This window comes from Natrix helvetica, assembly GCF_964273705.1.
Source record: "Natrix helvetica genome assembly, chromosome: 2".
NCBI lineage: Eukaryota > Metazoa > Chordata > Lepidosauria > Squamata > Natricidae > Natrix > Natrix helvetica.
The window spans coordinates 269,303,622-269,328,841 of NC_138552.1; the positions used below are offsets into that span (position 1 = coordinate 269,303,622).

The following is a 25,220-nucleotide window of genomic DNA, read 5'->3' on the forward strand; positions in this document are numbered from 1 at the left end:
TCGGGTTTAGAAGTGTCCCACTTGGCCCCCCACCCTGACTATTCCTAGAAGTGCAGCTAGAGTGCTAGTTAAGTGGAGGCATGAACTGTGAATTGTTAACAGATGCCTGGACGGCCTATCTTTATTCATTGATGTGACTGTCTGTTAATGTTACTCCTACAAGCCCACAAAACCCAATCCCATGATCCCTTGCAGTTACATCAAGCTTAAATGGGCTCCAAAGACCTAATGATCTATTGCTGAATGTCTACACGTGTGCTTTAAAAAATGTTCAGTATGTACACAGTGTAAAGTATACAAATTTCCTAAGTGAAAACTATGCAATTGCAGATATTTTATGATGGCTGTGGGTCATATCAGGGGTGTCCATAGAGTGCAGTAAAATAATAATAATAATCAGAATGGTGGCCATGGTAACTGAGGTTCTGTGTTAGCTTGGGTAATGGATAGGCACACACTGGCATAACGGTAACAACAGCTCTTTATTAAGTACAACAAGTGAGAACAAACCAGCGAAAGTTGAGTCTGACAGCAGCCCTTTTATAGGGAGCTGTCAGACCCTTCGACCAATAGGATTAAACCTCTGTTCCCGCCGGAATGGAGGACCTTGGTGGAAACCACTGTAGTTAGAACAAGTATCTAACATTCTGCCTAGGTTTTTTTTTTTAAGCATTCATCACCTATGTTTATTGAGTGGTGCAGTGGTCTAGAGGTGGAGCTCTCGCCTCACAATCAGCAAGTTGTGAGTCCGAACATATGTAGAGGTAGAAATTTCTCTCTCTGGGCATAATGAGTATATATACCTGCTGAAGAAAACTCTGCATTGGCTACTGGAAGGGCATCTGGCCAGTAAACACTTACCGTATTTTTCGGAGTATAAGACGCACCGGAATATAAGATGCACCAAGATTTTGAAGAGGCACATTTTTTTAAAAAAAGTTTTTGCACTCTGCAAACCTCCCAAAAATGTCCTGTTTTTTGTGTGAAAACGGGCCAGTTTTCTTTCCAAAAAAGGGCATGGATAGCCTTTAGGAGGCTTATAGAGGGATCCTGGAAGCTGGGGGAGCAAAAGTGGGCAAAAAACGGCCCATTTTTTGCTCATTTCTGCCCTCTCCAGCCCCCAGGAGCTCTCTGAAAGCCTCCTAAAGGCTGTACACAGCCATTTTGATAAAGGGGGTGGGGTTTTGGGAGGCAGAAAATGCTGTATTCAGTGTATAAGAAGCACCCAGATTTTCAGCCTCTTTTGGGGGGGAAAAAGGTGTGTCTTATACTCCAAAAAATACGGTAGCTCCATTCAGTTGCCCAGACTCCACCCTGCAAGGGATTATGGGGTCATTAAAAGAAGAAGAAGAAGATGATCACATATGTTCATTATATGCTTTAGCCTCTGCATCCCTTATCAACTTTGCTGCTCTTCTCTGCACTCTTTCTAGGGCCTTGGCATCTTTTTTGTATCATGACGACCAGAACTGGATGCGGTATTCCAAGTGTATCCTCACTACTGCAGTATAGAGTGGTAAATTCAATCTACAGACAATGTAGTTTCTCCATTGACTTTTCTTGTTGGAAGTCGGCAGTGAAAGTTGCAAATGGCAATCACATGACTGCAAGATGCTGAGATTCCCAGCCAAGTATAGTGCACTTTCATGATCACATGACCACTGGAACCTCAAGGACTAGTTGCTAAGTACCCCCTCTTCAGTGTTGTCGTAAGTTTGAACTCTCTCTGAACGAGTAATTGTTAAGTGCGAACTACTTATGTTTGCATCTCTCCTGGGTGTATGAGAAGGATGAAATGGGACACAAAGACGTGATGAGACCAAGTCTCCTTTCACACTCACTTAATATCTCCAACTTTTTAATTCTTTTAAAAGTGAAAATGGGCTTTTATCATACTCAGAAATGTATAGCAGTAACTGCTGTTCCTGACATTCTATCTTATTGCCCCCTGAAAGCAACCATTTTATTGCACACACATGTATATTTGTTTGCATAAAGCATATTGCAAACCAGATTTTTCCCAGGGGAGAAATATAAGGAAAATACTTAAGCAGTGCTTAAAGAAACAATATCTCAAACTGCTGCAGCTGTACAAAGAGAATCTTGGCTTGGATAATTGGGACCATGTGCTTGTGAGGGAAGTGGAAGATTTATCCCTGCACAGAAGTAGCACTGCTTTCAATTTTCACAGCCCCACCTCCACCCAGGAAAAAAAATACATTTTTCATTCCAGTCAACTAGGCCCAGGAAATGGACTTAGTCTAGAATGCCAGAATTGAAATTCCTGAGGTATGTGTATGAGACTGTCTATGTCGTTTGTTTATATAAAATATGGGCAGACCAGGTGCTTTGACAGAAGAAAAAACAATATATTCTATATAAATATATTCTATTCTACTCGACTCGACTCTGCTCTGCTCTGCTCTGCTCTACTCTACTCTACTCTACTCTAATGATGTTAAAGAGTACAATGGGGAAAAATGCTATAAGCAGTCAACAAATATTGAAAAGGATGGCATAAATGCTGTGGATATGTTAAAAATGACAAAACTGCAGGAATAGGAATTATAAATGAAATAACATTAGAATAATGGATATAATTTTTAAAGAAGCCGCTATGTAATGTGTTTAATGAAGCCTTCATCTGTGCTGGACTACTGGAAGAAGGACATTATTGGCAATAGAGAAAAGTAATAAAAATGTATGGAAGACTAGACAGGGATTACTTTGTTAAATCTAGCTGAGAAAGTATTAAGTAGAATTAGCTTTGAAAAGTACAAGTTATAACAGAAATCAAATCTCAGAAGGCCAGTCCAGCTTTACACTGGACAATGAGGGTACAGATCAAATTTTGCCCTTCGGTTGCTCATTGAGAAATATATGAATGTAATAAAATGTATTTACTGGTTAATTTAGTGAAAGTGCATAATGAAATAAGTGGGCTTGACTTATGGGCTGTTTCCCACAAATGAGGAGGTAAAAGTAGCCTGCCGAATGAGATTTAAAGTGGCATTGGACCACTTTATAAAATAAATAAATAAAATTATAAAGAAAATAAAGCATGCATAAGATTACCTGGAATGTTTAGCAAATGGTTCAGTGTTGAAAGTGGTGGGATTCAAAAAATTTTACTACTGGTTCTGTGGGCGTGGCTTGGTGGGCATGGCAGGGTAAGGATACTGCAAAATCTCCATTTCCTCCTGATCAGCTGGGACTTGGGAGGCAGAGAATAGATGTGGGCGGGGCCAGTCAGGGGTGGTATTTACCGGTTCCCCGAACTACTCAAAATTTCCACTACCGGTTCTCCAGAACTGGTCAGTGTCACGGCGTTAATTGTTTGCTAGCCGAACTGATGAGTTACTGCGCAGGTCATAGGCAGGTCATAGGCCTTATCAGCAAGTGATGTACTGCGCCTGCTCACACACATTCCAGAGACTTTTTTACTTTTGATCTTCTGTTCGTCTGCCAAGAAGGTGGGCGGCAAACTGCTCTTGCCAAAATGTAACAATTAGATAGATTTGTTTATTTTCTTATTTTCATATTAAAAGTTTGTTTTAATTAGAACTTGTTACTGGATCTTTCTTTCGCTTTCTTGAAGATATGCTGTTTGGAAAAGCCGTCGGTCTAAGACCTCATTAGCTCAGGGTGAAATTTCCCCTGACCGTCAGAACTTGCTGAATACCACCTCTGAGTGTTGAGCAAGGAATAAGAAACAGATCGGTGGCACGTTCTTGGTTGTTTAATGGTTTTTGAATAAATGTATAAGGAATGCTTGCGGTGTGTTCATTGGGAATATAAAAGTGTGTACAGGTAGTCCTTGACTCACAACCACAATTGAGCCCAGAATTTGTATTTGTTAAGTGAGATTTTCCCCATTTTACAACTTTTCTTGCCACAGTTATTAAGTGAATCACTGCAGTTGTTAAACTAGTCACCCAGTTGTTAAGTGAATCTGGCTTCCCCATTGACTTTGCTTGTCAGAAGGTTGCAAAAGGGGATCACATGATCTGAGATCGCTGCAACCCGCATAAATGTGAGTCGGTTGCCAAGCATCCTAATATAAATCACGTGACCATGGGGACGCTACCCCAGTTGTATGAAAAATGGTCAGAATTCAGCCAGTTCACACCGGTTCAGGAGAAGAACCGTTTGTTAACTTTCTGAGCAGTTTGGCGAACCGGCTGTTGGAAGAAATCTTCTTCCAACAGCCTTTTTTTTCCCCACTTTACAAGCTTAATCCTGTCAGGAAGGCAGGAAGGAGACATTCTGGCACGCCTCTCTCTTTATGTGTGTGGCAACCAGGATGTATTTATAATAATTGCAACATCCCAGGGTTACCGTATTTTTCGGAGTATAAGACTCACCTTTTTCCCTCAAAAAAGAGGCCGAAAATCTGGCTGCATCTTATACACTGAATACAGTGTATAAGATGCCTCCAGAAATTCCGCCCCCTTCACCAAAATGGCCATGCGTAGCTTGCAAGAGGCTTTTAGAGTGCTCCTGGAGGCTGGGGAGGGCAGAAATGAGCAAATAATGAGCTGTTTTTTGCTCAATTTTGCCAACCCCCAGCCCCCAGGAGCACTCTATATGCCTCCTAAAGGCTATCCATGCCCTCTTTTTGACAAAAAGCGGGCCCGTTTTCACGAAAAACGGGCCATTTTTTGCTCATTTTTGGCCCCACCCCCACTCCTCCCAGGAGCACTCTACAAGCCTCCTAAGGGCTATTCATGCCCCTTTTTTGGAAAAAAAAAAAAAAACGGGCCCGCTTTCACGAAAAACTGGCTGTTTTGGGGAGGTTTGCAGAGTGCAAAAACTTTTTTAAAAAAATTTCTCTTCAAAACCTTGCTGCATCTTATACTCCGGTGCGTCTTATACTCTGAAAAATATGGTATGTGATCCCTACTTGTGACCTACCCAGCCAATTTACAACCAGCAAGTCAGTGGGGGAAGCCAGATTTGCTTAACAACCACATGATTAACATAACAACCATGGCATAGAAGTTGTAAAATTGGGTGCTAGTTAACAATTACCTTGCTTAGCAAATTCCGGCCTCAACTGCGGTTGTAAGTTGAGGACTAACGTACACAATGAAAATCTATGGCAAAAAAAGAAAAAGAAATAAATTTAAGATATACCTGTTTCGCCAGCTTGGTCTCCCTTCTCGCCTTTCTCTCCCTTTGGGCCCCGCTCACCTGAAAATAGAAGGAAAAAGTATCAGGACCACAGGAGTCTCAGACATTTCGATGCCCAATGATAACCACTTAAAAGACTGCAGTATTCTTCATTGGCCCCCATTCATTGCAATGTGGCTTTCATGGAAGAACTGTGCTAGATTAATTAGACCTGTCAGTCTCCTAACCTGCTGTCCTCATTGATATATTGAAAACAATATATTGCTAAGTTAATAGCCCATTTGTTACCCTAATGGCATCCATTTATTTACGTTCGACAGGCATAGTTGGATAAAAAACTAAAAATAAATAAATCTTTGTCAAATTTTCTGTCCTGCAGGACTCAGTTGCAACTTATTTACAAGGGCCAACAAACAATAAACAATTTGGACTGTGCCCCATAATGGCATCCCAAACTCATCAGTCCAGTTGCCTTTGACCCACGAATGACAGGTCACATCATTAATCAGGTCATAATTGCTTCATTCGAAAGCTGTCAATGCATGTGAATGATCAAGAATGATGCACGCTTCCTTTGAAATGCTGTACCGGATCCAGGGCCAATTCCCAGAACGGATCTTGGTCTTTAAAAGCACTAAAGGTAGTGTTGCCTATTTGTTTCATTTATTATTGTTGGTTGCACAGGCAGCAGTATATCTAGACTGGAAGTGACATTTTTGCCCAACTACTGAGTCCTTCCCAAGGATCTGGGATAGGCAGATGTTGTATGGTGGTGTTTAAGTATTGTCACAGGATGTAAGCTGTTCTAAGGAAAGCTGCCTTTTGCAATTGACTGAGGGTGATTTTGTCAATGTCAATAATGCTCAAGTGGTACTCCAGGTGCTTTGAGAGTGCGTCCAAGTGCCTATCACCATTCTAGTCTTCCTTATCAATTATTATTATAAGGGTGACGATGCTGAAACAGAAAAATGCTATGCACAACTGCCAAGGTTAATTTTTTTTTCTCTCTCTCTCTCTGTAGCACTGTCAGCGCATAGCTTAAGCCTTGAGAAGACTTCTGCATCATTACATGTCAGGGAATGTATGAATCTGTCATTCAGAGAAAGTTGCATAGCTGCTGCATTTATATTTAAACCCTCTAGCTCAGTGATGGTGAACCTTTTCGGCCCTGGTGCCCAAAACGGAACACGTGTGCATGCACACAGGCACTGCAGCTCTGGAACCTCAAAGACCAGCTGCCTGGTGCACATGCTCGTGCCAGCCACCTGGTCTTGTGGTTTCTGGCATGCGCATGCACGCCGGCCAGATGGTCGCGGATGCCGGAGCGCCAGAAAACCGAAGACCGGGTGTCTGGCATGTGCATGAACACCAGCCAGCTGGTCTTCAAGTTTCTAGGGCTCCAGCACACATGAAGATCCGCTGGCCAGTGCACATACACATGCCAGAAACCAGAAGAGCAACTGGCAACGGTGCATGTGCCCACAGAGAGGGCTCTGCATGCCACCTCTGGCACACATGCCATAGGTACACCATCACGGCTCTAGCTGTTCCTTTTTGTCATTGGAATGGGCTGGCCACCCCCCAACAGGTAGTCGGGTCAATTGATTAACATGCAGGATGCGAATCTCCACACAACTCATAGTTGAGATTTGGGAGGTGTTCACATCGGCCCATCTACAGCCATCTGCAACCTGCATCAGTCCCTCATCAATCAAACGTAGGTAGATGTCAACACCTACATAGAGTTGCAAGTCTAAATCAAGCTTCAGGAATGTGGACAATTACAGGTGGAAACAAAATAAAGTTTACATTCCTTACAATGATCTGCAAACTGGCACAGCGGTTTTGAAATAAAGAAGCATAAAAGAAGCTAGAGCAGGTAATGAGGATGAATGGGTGGAGGGTCTTCTTCTAGGCTTGGCATGAGATGCTGCCGGAGGGACAGGGCATGAAGCATAAGGGAGGCTGGCTGGGAGAGCCAAGAGTCAGACCATCTTTGGCGAAGGAGAAAAACTAGGAAGGAACCTGTGACAGCTGAAGCCAAAGAAGGAACCTGCAAGAATGAGCAGAAAGGAAAATTTGGCTCTCGGGAATATAGATGGTGGCAAAGCAAGAGATTCAGGGCTGAATAACTTTTCAGGTGTGTGTTACGGAGAGAAGTTGTCAGCATTCTATACTGAAGATACGTTTGGTAGGGGGTACAAATAAGCAGCTATCCATTTTGTATTATAAAGTAGAAATTTACATCTTTTAGTTAAGATCTGTTTGCAAATTGCATAGTTCAGTTTATTAGTGCACATATTTATGCCAGATCACAGATAGAAAGACAGATAGATGCGCACAAATGCTTGGCCCCAAAATTCTTGTAAATACACCATTCCCTAAGCTTATGAAGCAATAAACAGATTGTATATACTTGTTAGCTGCCTATGTGAGTCTGGCCTCATCATTATCCATTCCTACCCGCCAACATTATTTTTGTTGTCTTGTTATTAGAAGATTTAGAGGCCACCTGACTTCAGAACAAATCTGGCTGACTTACATTAAGAATAGAACAGAAAACAATAAAAAGAAAAGCCTATGGATCCATATAAACATAATGCTGAATAAAATGTATAAGAACCCTAAAACAGGCCCGGGGAAAACTGCCAAAATTTTAAGTACTTCCAGAAAACTATCAGGATGAAAGTGAAACAGATTGGGGGGGGGGGGGTGTTCAACCTTTATTTTAAACAAAGAGTTTCTGTGTAGAGTTGATGTCTTCCAAATGGGTTGACACTTCTCAAAATCCCTACACCCCAACACAGCTCTGTTTGAATGCCTCCAACAGAAGGGAGCCCAGCACTTTTCTAGTAATCGTTTCAATGTCAAACTTCTGTTACTCACTTGGCAAAAAAAACACATTTTAGTGGGCATGATCAGAACAGGTGGGAAAGGGTTGTTTTATATTTAATTTTGAATATTTAGTACAACTAAAAGGCGTAGTTCATTTCATATCGACTGATAAAAGGTCTTAGCTCAGTGTTTCTCAACCTTGGCAACTTGAAGATGTCTGGACTTCAACTCCCAGAATTCCCCAGCCAGCATTCGCTGGCTGGGGAATTCTGGGAGTTGAAGTCCGGACATCTTCAAGTTGCCAAGGTTCAAAAACTTAGCTGATGTTGAATGTGACTGCTTGCTTGCATACAGGAAATCAGACTATTATACTATCATTTAGGCATACACACACACACACACAAACACACAGACTCATACATACATCTACAAAGAATGAATTAAATTCTAGAAATTGCCTATCAGCAGCAGCATCCTAGCACAGTACAATATCTCAAATCAACTAAAACACCCTCTTTTAATGTAGGGCATACTAGATGCCCATGATGGCAAACCTATGGCACGTGTGCCAGAGGTGGCACGCAAAGCCCTCTCTGTGGGCACGGGTGCCGTAGCCAGCTGCTCTTCTGCTTTCCCGTGTACGGGAAATGCATGCCAGCAAACTGATTTTCACATGTGCCGGAGCCCCAGAAACCCGGAGACCAGCTGGCCGTGCACTAGCATGTGCTACCTGGTCTTTGGGTTTCTAGAGCTCTGGTGCGCACAAACACCAGCTGGTCGGTGCCCATGTGCACGCTGGAAAGCAGAAAACCAGGTGGCCCACATGTGATTGCGCACTGCCCAACTAGTCTTCAGGTTTCCGGAGCTGAAAAGTATCGCCATCGCTGCTATATGCTATGGTGGAACCCTTTAGATGAGTATAGAAAACGACTAGAGTAGGCACATGATGAGTGAAGAGCACCCGGAGGCTTCAGGTGGTCCAGAATGCAGCCGCGCAGGTTATCATGGGGGTACCTAGGTGCTCCCATGTTACACCCCTTTTAGGCGGCCTGCACTGGTTGCCGGTTGTTTTCCAGGTGCGATTCAAGGTACTAATTATGACCTTTAAAGCGCTCCATGGCTTAGGCCCAGGATATCTGCGAGACCACCTACTGCCACTAGTAGCGTCCCACCATCCAGTGCGATCCCACAGAGTTGGCCTCCTCAGGGTGCCATCGGCCAGACAGTGTTGGCTAGCGACCCCAAGGGGGAGAGCCTTCTCTGTGGGAGCGCCTTCCCTCTGGAATGAGCTGTCCCCAGAGCTTCGCATAATCCCCGACCTCCGGTCCTTCCGACGCGTCCTAAAAAACTGGCTTTTCCAGCAAGCCGGCCTGGCCTGAACAAAATAAAATAAATGATTGATTTAATTGTTAATTTCAATCTAATTTTTAAAATGTTATTGTTCATATTAATTGGGTTTGTTTTTGGATACTCTATCTAATTTCCTTTTTAACTTTTGTAATCGCTGCCCTGAGTCCAATAAACAAACAAACAAACATAGCTTGCCTATATATCAGACTACTTGAATGATTTGCCTATCATAGACAATCTCACAAAAGTCACGACCATTCAAAAAAGATCCTATTATTGGAAGGAAAATGGGTAAAAATTGCTCTCAGATTTTGTCTCCCAATCCCGGTTCTCTATCTGGTTTACTGTTTTTCAACAGGTGGGCTGCATCCAGAGGTGGGTTGCTGCCGGTTCGGCCCCGATTGGGCAAGCCTGTAGTAGCGGCGGCGGGAGGCCCCCCACGCCCACCCGGCTGCTTCTGCACACCCACAGAAGTGTCGTGTGTATGCACGAGCAAGTGCGGGAGCACGCCCGAACCAGTAGTAAAAATATTGGCAACCCACTACTGGCTGCATCCCAGCGTTATTTCTATTTTCTAAGAGTGCCTATGGCATCCATGGTTCAGAGACCAATCGGCTTTTTTATAGCATAGCATATCAATTTTCCATCTTATTTTTTTAAGCAAAAAAATCCCCCTTTTAAAGCATTATTTTCCCTTCAAATGCCGGAGACCGTTGTTTTCACCAATCTGCTTTTAAGATAGACCACGGCTGGGCATAATGCAAATAACAGTTATATTATTTTATTCACGGGACGTTGAGTAAGTGAAGATACACACTATTGATAGAAGCACAGAGGCTGAAACCTAGCCATTTACGAGTGCCTGGGGGAACTAACTCAAGCATTATGAAATTGACCAGATGGGGTTCATGACAAGATCAGGTTGTACAGTTTAATACAGAACTGGCAAAAGAAGGTTTGAAGGGAGGCAAAAAAATCCACCCTTCAGTTTTTGCATCTCCTAAAGCAGTGACGGCTAACCTTTTGGTCGTCATGTGCCGAAAGCAAGGGTGCGTGCCCAAACCCATAATACAATGCACGATGACACCTCCCTGCACATGCCCTTCCCCCCTGTGCATTTCTTTGTGCCCCCCGTGCTTCCCCCTGCCCCCCTGTGCATGCACGCACAACCCCCTGCGCCCCGCTTTACACCTAGTAGGCCTCCCTGCAGCCTCCTGGGAGCAAAAAAGTACCACGGGGGGGGCGTGCCCCCCCATGCATGCACATGCACCCCGCCCCCTGAGACCCCAACATTATCTGGCCAGCGGGAGGTGTGCGTGCATGCACGGTGGAGGCAAGCTGGGGCGACGGCTCGTGTGCCCGCAGAGAGGGCTCTGAGTGCCACCTGTGGCACGTGTGCCATAGGTTTGCCATCATAGTTCTAAAGTGTCTAGGAAAAAAAATGATTTTTTTGCTTTAAAAATAACTCTCTGTATTAAATACACAAAATCCAAGGCATGATAACTAGAAACCAAGCATGTTTGTATTGGAGACACCACTTTGAAGTGTCCATTCTTTACCATTTTTTATTCTATGCTACTTTATGCAGGGGTAGAGTTAGCAAACAAGCAGCTCCCTATTTTCTATCTTAATCTTGACCTTGTATTCCCTGGTTGGGAGATTTATGCACTTTAGTTTTTTCTTTCAGTCTGCTTCCTACAGATTGTAGAGATTATTTCTTTTCTTCTCCTTTTTTCTATCATAAGACTAGACAGCTCGGAAATGCAGACCTCATATTGGAACATACAACGTACTTATTATTTTGGATCTGAAGCGTTCAATCTAGGTGCTATGAACAGGTTTATTTCTACTCTGTTGGCTCTTTGAGACTCAGTAGTTCAGACATAGATGCACAACAAGTTCTAATGCTAATTTTGTTGTAAGGTTCCATCAATAGAATCTTGCAAGACTGAAAGTTTCCCCCCCCCCCCCGTCCTCTCCCTTTATTCTCCAGAAAACTAGGGAGGCTCCCTTTTGAAATGCTTCCAGTGCCTCTCCCCGTTTGTGTGCTGAGATATCTTTTACATCCCAGTTGTCCAGTCTGCAGCATTACATAGTCAATACATATGCTTTGCTAAAGATAGACCAGAATGAAGAAATAGAATTCAATATGTATAGTGTGTACATGTACAGACACACACACATTCTCTCTCTCTCTCTCTCTCTCCCCCTCCCTCCCTCCCTCCCTCCCCTCTCTGTCTCTGTCTCTGTCTCTCTCTGTCTCTCTCTGTCTCTCTCTCTCTCTCTTTTCACGGGTGTAGGTATGCTGGTCTTGTTGTATTCGGGTCTTTTCCCATGTAAGATTGAGATTGTCTTGGCAACGGTTCGGCGAGGTCTCTCGCTTGCCATCTTCAGGCTGGGTTTTGGGCTTAAAGCGTGGTCAGAGCTGCCATCTTAGGAATGTGTGGTCACATAAGATGGTGGCTCTTTGGACTTCAAGTTTCTCATAGGATCTGGTGAGCCTGGGTAATGGACTGTGTGATGACATCCTGAACTCTATTGTAGTGACATTACATCACAGAACTCAGGAGGTTACAATGCAAAGGCTCAGGATATTACAATGCAGCCAACCCCCCAGTAGGTTGCAGCACAGGACTCAGGATATCACTACAATAGAGCTCAGGATGTCATCACACAGCCCATTACCCAGGTCGTTACAACACAAAAGAACAATAGGCACACAGCCAGTACCTCAGCCACACAGGATGTTATGAAACAGCTGACTAATCTGCAAACATCAACTCCATTAACTAATCAAGATGTTACAACACAGCCAACCAATCCGCTGACAGCAACAACGCCAGTACTGCACACCCACCCACCAATATTTATAGAAAGATGGCAGCTCCGATCACGCTTTCCTCGCACAAGCACGAAGCCGAAGGCAACAGCCTGAGGATGACGAGTGGGACCTCGTCGAAACGTCGCCAAGATACTCTCAATCTTACATGGGAAAAGACCCGAATACGCCAAGACCTGCAGATAGATAGCTAGATAGCTAGATAGACAGACAGACAGACAGACAGACAGACAGACAGAGAGAGAGAGAGAGAAAGAGAGAGAGAGAGAGAGAGAGAGAGAGAGAGAGAGAGAGAGAATAAAAGCAGCAATCAGTGTACTATTGGCTCCAAAGCTGTCTTTTTATACACATGAAGTGGAATAATTTTGCCACAGAAAGCCTTCCTCTCTCTCCAGCATGCTTCTTATTCTATACAAGCTTCACAGTTGCCCGCAAATATATTTTCTGCAAAAAAAAAAAAAAGGTTTTCAGAGCAACCTAGTGGTAGGTTGCTCTTACTGTCGCTACCGGTACGCTGATGGCGATCTGTTCGTGCACGCGACTGACAGGCACTGCTCACTCATGTGAAATCTAATGCCCCTGGGACAACCAGCTGCTTGTTGGGGCTCGCGCAGGTACCACACGTTGTGCACATGCGTGCACTTTGCTGTTTGCCATAAAAACAGCTACAGAGCGTGGGCGGGCCAAACGAGCCACTGTACTGGTACACTCTCAGCTGCTCCCGGCCACTACCGGTACAGCCGTACTGGGCCATACCCATAGCAACCCACCTCTGGCCCAACTCCAGGAAACAGAGAGAAGCAACAGCAGCAGTGAAAATCCATTAACAGTCACATGCAGCAAAGCCAACACTTATCTCTGTACTTCCATTAAAAAAAAACATTTAAACAAGTTAAATAGCAACATGTGTGATTTAAAACACACACACACATCTAGTAAATACCATGAATCTGAAATCTGGGTTTAATAGCAAAAGATAAGATCTTCTTTGAACCCCTGTCTCCATTTGCCCAGCTTGACATTCCTGGGTCTGGGAAAAGTGTTACGAACAACCCAGCTGGATTCCCTTCTTACTATTAAAGTTTATCTTGGCCTTCGGGTGTTACCCGTGTCTGTTTGCATTGGCAGAGGAGCCAGCAGTCTGCAGGGTTCTTTCATTTCCCAAAACTTTTATCTCTCTTTCTATCCCCTGAAGACAAATTGAGAACAATCAAAACGGCATTAAAGAAAAAATCAATGGTTAGCGACAACTATTTTTCCAAGGATATCCTCTCTAAAAGTAAATGTCTTTGAAGATTCTTAGTCACCCAGGGCTTTAAAAGTAATTGGTGTTTTTTTCACCAATAACATTGCTGAGTACGTAAAATACTCAGGAAAACCTATCTAAATCACCTCCATAGGAAAGTGAGTATATTTGCCAATATTCTTATTTTATAATAATAAATAACATAAAAACCAAATTGATCCCATTTCCCAAATTACCAATAAAGTTCAGGACATATCTATATTCCCCTCCTGGGGTTCTCTAAAAACAAGCTACATAATGCTATAAATGGGACTATAAAATCGTGTCTGGGAGAAGGGAAATTGAAAGGACTTTTCTGGCTGCTGAGAAGCCCTTATTCAATCTGCATGATCATCATCAGCATCATCTTCTTTTAAGAACCCCATAATCCCTTGCAGGGTGGAGTCTGGACAACTGAATGGAGCTAGCAGAGTGTTTAAGGGCCAGATGCCCTTCCTGTTGCCAATGCGGAGTTTTGTTCGGCAGATATATTCTCAGAGAGTGCCCAGAGAGAGAAATATCTGCCTCTACCTAGGATTGGACTCACAGCCTCCTGATTGTGAGAGCTCCACCTCTAGGCCACTGCACCACTCCACTTATTCAATTTGCTTGCATCCCTACAATTCACTTAATTTTAATTTGTACTTTTTTTTTTAATTCACAGAGCTTCCTTGCTTCACTTCCAAATATAGTAGCTTCTATAGATTGGAATAGAGAATGTTATTCTAAGACATGGAAGCTATTTGCATTTGCTCCAACGATGTTGCAGACTAGATAAAGTGATGGACGAAACGCAGAATTGCTGATATGACAGGAACAATGCCAAGAACAAAATTCTTTTGCTTTTGTAGATCTTTCTGACTTGCCCTATGTTTTCGGTGCAAGTTAAGTATAATGAAACACATTTAGGGAACATCAATGAGGATGCCCAGAACATCAAAAACGTAGACTTATGGAGTGAGGTTGCAGGAATGTGAAGTGTTTTGCCTTGAGAAAACTAGACAGAAGACCTGATGACATTCTCCAAGAATCTGAAAGGAAGTTACAGAGTCACAGATTAATCAGCATCATCCCAGAAAATGGAATAACAGACCTGTGCTTCTACAAACATCCATCTGGAATGTTTTAATTGGGATTCCTATGCAGTTCAGAATTGGACTTGAACTCTAAATATCCCTGTTCAGTTTTATGGCTTTTATGATTTATTCTCAGGGCATTATTCCGCAAAGAGGAATTATACTAGCAGATTCAGGTCCAGATGAAGTCAGTGCTCACAGGGATATTACACATGGCAACTTCAACTTTTGAAGGGAAGCATTCACCTCCCTTGTTTATTTCCAATAGATGAAAAATAATCTTATTTATTTGAACATTTTATTGATAGTGGCGCAGTGGTTAGAATGCAGTACTGCAGGCTACTTCTACTGACTGCTGGCTGACTGCTATTTTGCAGTTCAAATCTCACCAGGCTCAAGGTTGACTCAGCCTTCTATCCTTCCCAGGTGGGTAAAATGAGGACCCAGATTGTTGGGGGCAATATGCTGACTCTGTAAACTGCTTAGAGAGGGCTGTAAAGTATATATGTCTAAGTGCTATTCTATTTATTAAACAGCTGTTTTTAAACAATAAAGTAGGGTATAAATTAGGGCCCAGCACTTGCATTTCTTTATTATACAAAAATTCAAAGCCAATCTTCAGCAACATATTAGATCTCCAAAGATCTGTAGGAACAGCTGTCAAGCAAATTGGATGATACTGGATTCAATGGACCATGTGGTTGGAAGCAGTAATTTTGAGGAATCCTATGCCAAGAAAGAACAACTGTGCAATTTTTCTCCCTTGCTCTTGATGGTAAACAGTGAGCAGAGTTGCAAAAATATGTTTCTGAACAAGTTTATTTCAGTAAAGGGGGGTGGAATCAACCCAAAATGATTACAGGGTTGATTAGTTCCGCTATGAGGAAAGGATGTAGATTTTAGAAAAAAATATTTAGAAAATAAGGAAAAACAATACATAACAGGATAACATAACAGAGTAGGAAGGGACCTTGGGGGTCTTCTAGTCTAAGCCCCTACTTAGGCAGGACGCCCTATACCATTTCAGACAAATAGTTGTCCAATATTTTCATAAAAGGTTCCAGTGTTGGAGCATTCACAACTTCTGGAGGCAAGTTATTGCACTTAATTGTTCTATCTGTCAGGAATTTTCTGCTTCTCTCCTTGATTAGTTTCCATCCATTGCTTCTTGTCCTGCCTTCAGGTGCTTTGGAGGATGGATTGACCCCCTCTTCTTTGTGGCATCCCCTGAGATATTGGAACACTGCTATCATGTCTTCCCTAGTCCTTCTTTTCATTAAACTAGACATACCCAATTCCACCAATCCTTCTTTATGTTTTAGTCTCCAGTCCCCTAATCATCTTTGTTGCTCTTTTATAACACTGTAGAAGACAACACTATAACAGGCAAAATGTTATTTGCACAGATGTGTGCAAATTGATGCAAGGTGTGAAGTACAGTAAGTGGATGGGATAATTTTTGTTTCTTTTTCTTGTAATGCTAGAATCAAGAGATCATCCAAAGAGGCATTTGGAAATGCTAATTCATATAGCTCTGAGCTCTGAAAGAGGATTATATAAACTCACAGAGGAAGAGGAGAGCACAATCAAATGCTACCCATCGTGATGATGGTGCTATTTCCATGCTTCAGTATATTAATTGCAAGGGAGGAACAGCAGGACAGAGCCTTGCCCCCAAATCCCAAACCTGCCTAGGATCTTCGCACAGTCATTTGGTTGGCTACGTGGGAAACAGAATACTTGTGCACCTTTGTCCTAAACCAACTGTAGGATTCCTTTTAAGTTTTCTTTTTTTCCCCAATGAGGGCAAACACTTGGCTCAAGAATGCTGAAGCTTTCATTTTAGAAGTTTCAACAAAGTTGAACGTGTTAAATCCAGCACCTGCAAGTCCAGCTCTGACTACAAACAGATCTCCCTCACTGGCTTCATCTTCCAACAAAACCAGCCCTTGAAATTCAATTTCTTATCAGCACAGAAAGAGATTGTGCGGATAAGGAGTTGAATTTTAAGGGCTGGTTTTGTTTTTAAACATGTGGTTTGATTTGGCACTATCCCCACATATATAATGAATAGGTTCAGCTGTTTTATGTACCTAATAGCTGTAATCGGGGCCTATCAGGAAATTTTTATGCAGGGAATTCAGACTTGCATCCTGGGAACCGAGCCAAGCCAGATGGTCTTTCTTTTCTCTAGCTTAGGAGTTCATTGCTCGCATGCCGTTTTAAAAATCTTAAAAATACCCTCTCAAACTGTTTTCCTTCTGCCCATTTGTTCATTCTTCCATCCCCCGGATTTGTCAGCTTGCAGTACCCAGGTTGCATTTTACGGGATTCCAGATGCTATAAGCAAAAGGGGAGCAAGGAAGCTGTGTTGCCATCACCTTAATGAAGTGCTTAAAAGATAGAGGAGGAGGTTAGAAAGATGATCGATCTTACCTTTTCTCCTCCTGCTGCTGTTTTAAAGTGCTACAAGAGAGCCATGATTTAGCTTAAAAGAATAACTGGAAGCCTCCAAGTAAATCAGAGGCTACAACTCTGCCCAGCCTGTGTTTTTTTTCCCCCAGAAGCTTCTGACAGTTTGATGTTGAAAGCAGAAAGTTGAACAGGGTGGAGCCATTTTGGTTTGATCCAGCAAGATGTTTCTTACATTTTTATAGGATCTGGCCTTCAACACCACTGAAACCTCTAAAGTGCTTTGTGGCCCAAGCCACCCACTTGGGCTCAGGAAAAAAAAAGAGAGAGAGGGAAACCCCAAAATATGCATTTAATTGACTGTGAAAAGGGAATTGCTTGGCTCATATCAAAAGAAAATTGACTCTGATCTTATGTTTTTGCACAAGTCGCCTATCAAGTTGCTTGCTGGCAATCACCAATGGAGAGAGGAGAGGGGGAAGCAAGGGGGAGTGATCCCCTCCAAGAAGGATGTGAAATCCTTGAACTTAACCATAACAACAAAGTACCACTTACTTGAATAAAAAAGCATCAACCCCTTGATTGCCAGTCAGAAACGTTAAGAAACGTTGCCCGTTTTCCCATTTGGCCTAGTGGTTAAGGCACCAGGCTAGGAAGTGGCTGGTTGTGAGTTCAAGTTCCATCTTAGCAATGAAAGCCAGCTGAACTGAGGCCAGTCACTCTCTCTCAACCCAACTCACCTCACAGGGTTGTTGTTGTGAGGAAAACAGAAAGCAGAAGGATGTTGGATATGTTCACCTCTTTGAGTTATTTATAAAAAATAATAAAGTTAGTATACCAATAGTTAAATAAATATTCTCCTAGTTTTGTCTCCAAGGTTTTGCATCATGGCATCCAGAAAATGGACAGAATAGAATAGAATAGAATAGAATAGAATAGAATAGAATAGAATAGAATAGAATAGCAGAGTTGGAAGGGATCTTGGAGGTCTTCTAGTCCAACCCCCTGCTTAGGCAGGAAACCCTACACCACTTCAGACAAATGGTTATCCAACATTTTCTTAAAAACTTTCAGTGTTGGAGCATTCACAACTTCTGGAGGCTAGTTGTTCCACTGATTAATTGTTCTGTCAGGACATTTCTCCTCAGTTTAAGTTGCTTCTCTCCTTGACTAGTTTCCACCCATTGCTTCTTGTCCTGCCTTCGGATGATTTGGAGAATACCTTGACTCCTATTTCTTCATTCCCTGAGATAGTGGAACACTGCTATCATGTCTCCCCTAGTCCTTCGTTTCATTATTTATTTTTATTTATTTACTGAGCGCTTATAGACCGCCCCCTCTCCCGAAAGGGACTCAGGGCGGTGTACAGTCCATACAAGAAATACATCATGTAAAAATAAATAATTGAACAGTTAAAATTGTTAAATAGGAAGATAGATATGGAGGAGGTTAAAAAGAGGTTAAAAAGAACTGTACAGCTGAGTAAATATAAATATAAATTTAAAACCCCTAAAAAATATCCCATAAAATTAAATTTAAAAACAATTCCCCTAAAATACCAGTTAAGAAATATGTCTGCCAGGAGGTAACAGTTATAATTATGCCAGGCCAGCCAATCGGAACAGGTGAGTCTTCAATTTCTGTCGGAAGGAGCGGAAGTCAGTGGTGGTTCTAATGTCGGGGGGGAGGTCATTCCAGAGGGTTGGGCCCATCACAGAGAAGGCCCTACTCCTTGGCGCCGCCCGTTGGCATTGCCTAGTGGACGGCACCAGGAGAAGTCCCTCCCTGTGAGAGCGAATTGGCCGCAGGGATGTGTGTGGCAGGATGCGATCCCGCAAGTAACTAGGTCCTGTGCCATGGAGCGCTTTAAAGATGGTGATCAAGACCTTGAAACGCACCCGAAAAACCACAGGCAGCCAGTGCAACTCGCGCAGGAGAGGTGTTACGTGGGAGTACCTAGTACTCCCCATGACAGCCCGCGCGGCTGCGTTCTGGACTAGCTGCAGTCTTCGGGCGCGTCCCAAGGGGAGCCCCATGTAGTGAGCATTGCAGTAGTCCAGGCGGGACGTCACCAGTGCATGAGTGACCATGCGTAGGGCATCCCGGTCCAGTAGGGGGCACAATTGGCGCACCAGGCGAACCTGGTGGAATGCCCCCCTTGCCACGGCTGCCACATGGTCATCCATTGACAGCCGGGCATCTAGGAGGACGCCCAAATTGCGCGCCCGTTCCACAGGGGGCAATTGTTCGCCCCCTATGGCCAGCGATGGAGTCAGCTGGCTGAACCGAGGTGCTGGTAGCCACAGCCACTCAGTCTTGGAGGGGTTGAGTTTGAGTCTGTTGTCCCCCATCCAGACCCCGACGGCTTCCAAACATCGGGACATCACTTCGACAGCCTCGTTGGGGTGGTTTGGGGTTGAAATGTACAGGTGGGTATCATCAGCGTACAGATGATATTCAACCCCAAAACCACGGATGATCTCCCCTAGTGGCTTCACATATGCGTTGAACAGGAGAGGCGAGAGGACCGACCCCTGTGGCACCCCACAAGTGAGTGGCCTCAGGGTCGACCTCTGCCCCCTGTCAACACACATTGCGTCCGGTCGGAGAGGTAGGAGCCAAACCACCGCAAAACGGTGCCTCCGACTCCCATCCCCTCCAGCCGGCGCAATAGGATACCATGGTCGATGGTATCAAAAGCCGCTGAGAGGTCTAATAGGACCAGGATAGAGGAACAACCTCTATCTCTGGCCCTCCAGAGATCATCAACCAACGCGACCAAGGCTGTCTCCGTGCTGTGCCCGGGTCGGAAGCCGGACTGGCGTGGGTCTAGATATTCAGATTCGTCAAGGTGTCGCGGAAATTGCTGTGCCACCACATTCTCAACAACCTTTGCTAGAAAGGGAAGGTTGGAGACTGGACGATAATTAGCTAGCTCCGTTGGGTCAAGTGAAGGCCTCTTGAGTAAGGGCCTCACCACCGCCTCTTTCAAGGCAGTTGGTAAGGATCCCTCGCCCAATGAGGCGTTCACCAGGCCCAGAAGCCAGCCTCGTGTCACCTCCCAGGTTGCCAGTACCAGCCAGGAGGGGCACGGGTCCATTAAACATGTGGTGGGTCGCAGCCGTCCACGCAACCTGTCCAAATCCTCGGGGGCAACAGAGTCAAACTCCTCCCAAAATGGTCTCACAAGACTCACTGTTGACAGCTCGTCTGGTCCACTGGAGGGGGCCCATCTGCTCCGGATCTGAGCGACTTTGTCCTGCAGATATTCCCCAAACTCCTCTGCTCTGCCCTGCAAGGGTGCCCCCCGCGTCCTCTGCGATAAGAGGGAGCGGGTCACCCTAAACAGGGCGGCAGGGCGGTTATCAGCGGACGCAATGAGAGCGGCACAGTGTCTACGTTTGGCCGCTCTCAATGCCACAAGGTAGGTCCGTAAATAGGCTCTTACCTGTGTTCGATCAGATTCGGAGCGTGAGGACCTCCACCTGCTCTCTAGACGTCTCCTATGGCGCTTCATCACCCTCAACTCCTCGGTATACCAAGGAGCTCGGGTGGGTCGCTGCCGTAGGAGAGGTCGCAAAGGCGCAACCCGGTCCAAGGCCCCAGCCATCGCCCTATTCCAGGCGGCCACTAGGTCCTCCGACCGAGAGCGGGTCAGGGCTACAGGTAGTGGCCCAAACTCCGTCTGGAACCTATCCGGTTCCATCAGGTGCTTGGGGCGGTACCAGCTTGGACAGTCTGGCTCCGCCTCCTCACGGTGGGGGGTAGCGCCAGGGAAGTCCAGCCGGAGACATGAGTGATCTGACCATGACAGGGGAGTAACAACTAAATCCCCTATTCCCAGATCACTCGTCCACTGCTCAGATACAAAAACAAGGTCCAGTGTGTGGTCACCTTCGTGTGTGGGGCCCTGAATTAATTGGGTCAGGTCCCTGGCTGTCATGGAAGCCATGAACTCCCGAGCCACCTCAGATGCTGCTCCTGTCGACGGCAGGTTGAAATCCCCCATGACCAAAAGCTTGGGGATCTCAACCGCCGTCTCTGAGATCAGCTCGAGGAGCTCGGGCAGGGCCGCTGATGTATAGCGAGGAGCCAAGTATACAATCAGCAGACCCCACTGCCTCCCTGGGCCCCATTTCACACCTAGTGACTCACACCCGGGTATCTGAGGAACAGTGAACTCCCTCGGCTCTAGACAATCCCGTATAACTACCGCTACCCCACCACCCTTACCCAGGGCCCGAGGCTGATGGAATGCACGGAAACCCGGTGGGCACATTTCCACGAGGGGTAAACCACCCTCGTGGCCCAACCAGGTCTCCGTTATCCCTGCAAGGTCCAGCTCCCCCTCAGAGATCAACTCATTGATGAGGGGGGCCTTATTGGTCATGGACCTTGCATTGCAAAGCATCAGCCGCAGGCCCTGGCTCTGTAGTTCCTGGCCACCTAGACTGCGGGGGTTGGTACAAACGACCGGGCGTAGCCAGCAGCCACGGTCTCCCAACCGACCTCGTGATCTTCTCTTGTCCTCGCATCCCCCCCTCCCCGCGACTGTTGTAATAAAACAACCCTCTGTTGGAATAACTTGTTCTCTCTCCCCCCCTCCCCGCTCACTTCCCTCCTGGACTCACCTGTTCGTCTGGCACTGGCTCCCCTCCCGGCCTGGTTAACCCACCCACCCCTCCCTGGAACCCCCTAACAACAATACAAAACAATTAGATAAAAATCCCCTCAGCTTCCGTTTCTTCCACCTCTCGGGGTTCACAAACCCGTCATCAAGGCAGGCCCTTGAAAGAGCCAAGGGCCATGCCTGCGAGAGAGGGGCCTCCCGCAGGCAGAGCAGGTCTGACCTCGAATAGATTGTTAAAAACCCAGTGGGGTAAGGGTGCTGGTAATGAAAAGTTAGTAGACGGGGGTTAGAGTCTCAATAGGAAGTAGGGGGCTTCTGTGTCCAGTTGGTACTTGGATGAGGGGGGGGGCGGGAAATGATCGAATATCCCCAAGTGGTAAAAGATGGCAGAGATGACAGAAAGGTGGGAGACAGTCCAAGGTGGTTCCAGATGGATGTGGGTTCCTTAATGGGTGGGGGGGCATTCTTGACCCAGTTGTTCTTGGGCTAGGTAACTGTTTAGGCCTATCCATGGCCCTGAAACAGGGCCTCCAGTGGCCTCCGATGTTCCAGGCCACCCCAAACCGCTGTTTTGTAACTTCGCCCTCACTCCTGGCTACCATCCAGAACGCCCAAGTGGGCACACTCCACCTTGGCCCCCCACCCGGCGCTCCAAAGTTCTCCACGGTTTAGGATAAAGTTCTCCAAGTTCTCCAAGTTCTCCAAGTTCGTAATAACCATTCGGCATCCTCTGCTGGCGCCGGCAAGGCGCGGGAGGGGGGGGGCATGGGAGCAGCCAGGATACGGCAGGATACCACAGAGGAGTCCCTGGCAGCGGCGCCACTCTTTCCACTCGTCCCGCTGCCGCAGCCGTCTCCATCTCCCTCTCCCGACTGCCTCCCAGCCTTGTTCTCCTCCCCCGGTGCCTCGTTCTTCTCCCTGGTGCCTTTTTTTCGCCTTTTTTCACCGCCAGCGCAATCCTCACGCCGCGCTGCGCTGCGAGCGCCGCCGCCATTGCTTCCCAGCTTTCTCCCTAGCTTTCTTCCCAGCTTTCTTAAACTAGACATTCGCAGTTCCTGCAACCATTCTTCATATATTTTAGCCTCCAGTCCCCTCATCATCTTTGTTGCTCTTCTCTGCACTCTTTCTAGAGTCTCCACATCTTTTTACATTGTGGTGACCAAAGCTGGATGCAGTATTCCAAGTGTGCCCTTACCAAGGCATTATAAAGTGGCATTAACACTTCACGCGATCTTGATTCTATCCCTCTGTTTATGCAGCCAGATTAGACTTTGCTAGATCAAGATGAATCCTAACTAGTAAGAAGGAAAGATTTCTGAGATGGTGGGGGATTTGTATGAAACTTCAGCAGGAATGGTAGAGAAGCTGTAACATTTGTCTATACATTATTACTTACAGAATACATCAATAGAATATCAGAAAAAAAACCTGACATTTAATCCATAAGAAGGTGAAGAACAAATTATTCTAGCAGTTGAGATTTAAAATAGCTGAGCTTCAGGAAGATACTTTTATTCTGAATCTACATTCTAGCTGTAAGATATTTGTAAAGATACAGTTCCTATGTACATATATCTATGCAGTATGAGATAAGAAGCAGCAATCACTTGTAAGCAGAGCTTGCCCGTCCCCACTTCTCTGTAGATTAAGGTCATGGCACTGGGATATGCTTCCTGTAGTGTGAACATTTTTGTGTAGCATTTAATACAGCTTCCAATAATATAGCAAACTATGTTGTTTCTAATTTCTAACATGGAATCAAATGTAATATTTTTGGACAGAGCACGCTAATTTAAGTAATCAAAGCCCTCACAAGATTACAGCTGGGAGTTCAGTTCGCTGCCAGATTTGAACATCAAACTCCAAATGCAAATTGGAATTCAAATGCCAAATGTGAATGTTTTTATAATAGAAGTTCACTTCAGGCTTTTCAACATCGGCAATAGTTTAGGCTACAAAAATAATAAAAGGACTGCAGGCATAGGTTTTATCTGAATCAGAAATCAACAGCTTTCTTCACCTAGAGTTTTGCAGGGAAGATCAATTATGAAATTTGAACAAATGCTTATTTTGGTGGATTATGGTGGGTTTTGTATCCAGTTTTGTTATCAGAACATCAACAAACAGCAAATACAATACCTGTAATTCCCCGGAAGCCAGGTAGCCCACGTTGGCCAATATCTCCTTTGTCCCCTTTTGGCCCTCGTTGTCCTCTTTCACCAGGATACCCTATATTCAAGATGAAAAACAAAACAAGCAGAGCAAGTCTCAGACATTCGTAGAGTTTGCTTTTAAAAAAGAAATGCATGCATAAGGCTTTACAAAGAATAATAAAAACTAGTAGCCCAGCCTGCATGCCATGTAGCTCTCCTACCGTAATTGTGGAACTATTAATTGCACTAAATAAGCTTGGTTAGTAATTACAGTTAGAGGTGGGAAATACTTCCAATGTAATCTACCAAATCCCCTGCATGGAGACCGAAACTCATTGGTAGCCTCACACTGCAATGAACAAGGCAAGGACAGACATTCCATTTTGCAGCTACTGAGATTGTTGGATGAGAAGGCACAAAAACAGCCAAGGAAATGACTGAAGCCAGGGAGACAAACCCTCATCAGTCAACAAGAGTGCTGATTTACCACCAGCCTGTCAAATACTTAGAAAGTGAGGGCTGGGCAGCACAAGCAAACCACAAGTTGGTAATATTTATTTTGAGGTTGGTAATATACTATATAGGAAAGGTGCTTCTTTGTGTGGTGTGTGAATTTGCCCTTTAAAATGTTTATTCTGGTAGAGATGCAAATCTGGTGGAAATGTCCTTATCTTTGCTGAGTGAACAGATCTTCCTCCCTTTTGTATGTGTCTATGTGTTGACTTTGGGGCACCACCTTTGTGTGTTCAGGAAAGTTCAGGTACCAAGTTTGTGTGTTCAGGAAAGATGTTTAAGCTGAGAATTAAATTAGAATAATTAATCAATGGAATGGCTTGCCTTCAGAAGTTGTGGGTGCTTCATTACTGAAGATTTTTAAGAAGAGACAGGGCAACCGTTCATCTGAATTGCTATAGGATCTTCTGCTTGAAGAGGAGTTTGGACTAGAAGACTTCCCATGTCCCTTCCAACTCTGTTATTCTGTTAAGCTATCACAATATTGAATTGTCTTTTTTACAACATAGTTTCTTCTGGTTTTTGGCTGCTTTCAGATCATCTTGATCAGCGGTGGGGTTCATTTACTCTTCCTACTCATCTGTGCATGAGCACCGCCTTCTGCACATGTGCAAAAGTTCGTGCATTACATCGGGGCGGGTGGGCGGAGCTTCCCGTAGCCACCACTACTAGTTTGCCCCAACCAGAGAGAACCGGCTGAATACCACCTCGGATCTTGATGATAAAAAGGAATTCTCAAGAAGTGCAGGAGTAATTATTTCTGAATTTAATTTTCTTTCAACAAAGGGATTTACTAGAAGAGCTGGATAAATCCTCCTTAGGACTCCCAGGTAAGAGGGCTTCTTAAATCCTGGACAGTCTCTGCTTTAAAACAGTGGCTGAACACGGTGAAAGGACTGCTCCCTTATATCTCAGCAACGGATTCTCCACAACCTTTCGGTTTTAATTCTGCTGGGGCAGAAATTTAAGCCAATTGTGAGCAATTAATAATGGC

At 44.8% G+C, this 25,220-nt stretch overlaps 1 protein-coding gene across 1 annotated transcript in view; it reads right to left on the minus strand.

Moving 5' to 3' along the window:
• Positions 1-25,220, minus strand: part of SCARA5 (scavenger receptor class A member 5) — a 137,375-nt gene that overhangs the window by 16,246 nt on the left and 95,909 nt on the right. The window contains exons 6-7 of the mRNA XM_081944900.1: positions 23,700-23,789; positions 5,137-5,193 (exon numbers count right to left, since the gene is read on the minus strand). Coding sequence (XP_081801026.1) covers positions 5,137-5,193; positions 23,700-23,789 — 147 coding nt within the window. The remainder of the gene's footprint in view (positions 1-5,136; positions 5,194-23,699; positions 23,790-25,220) is intronic.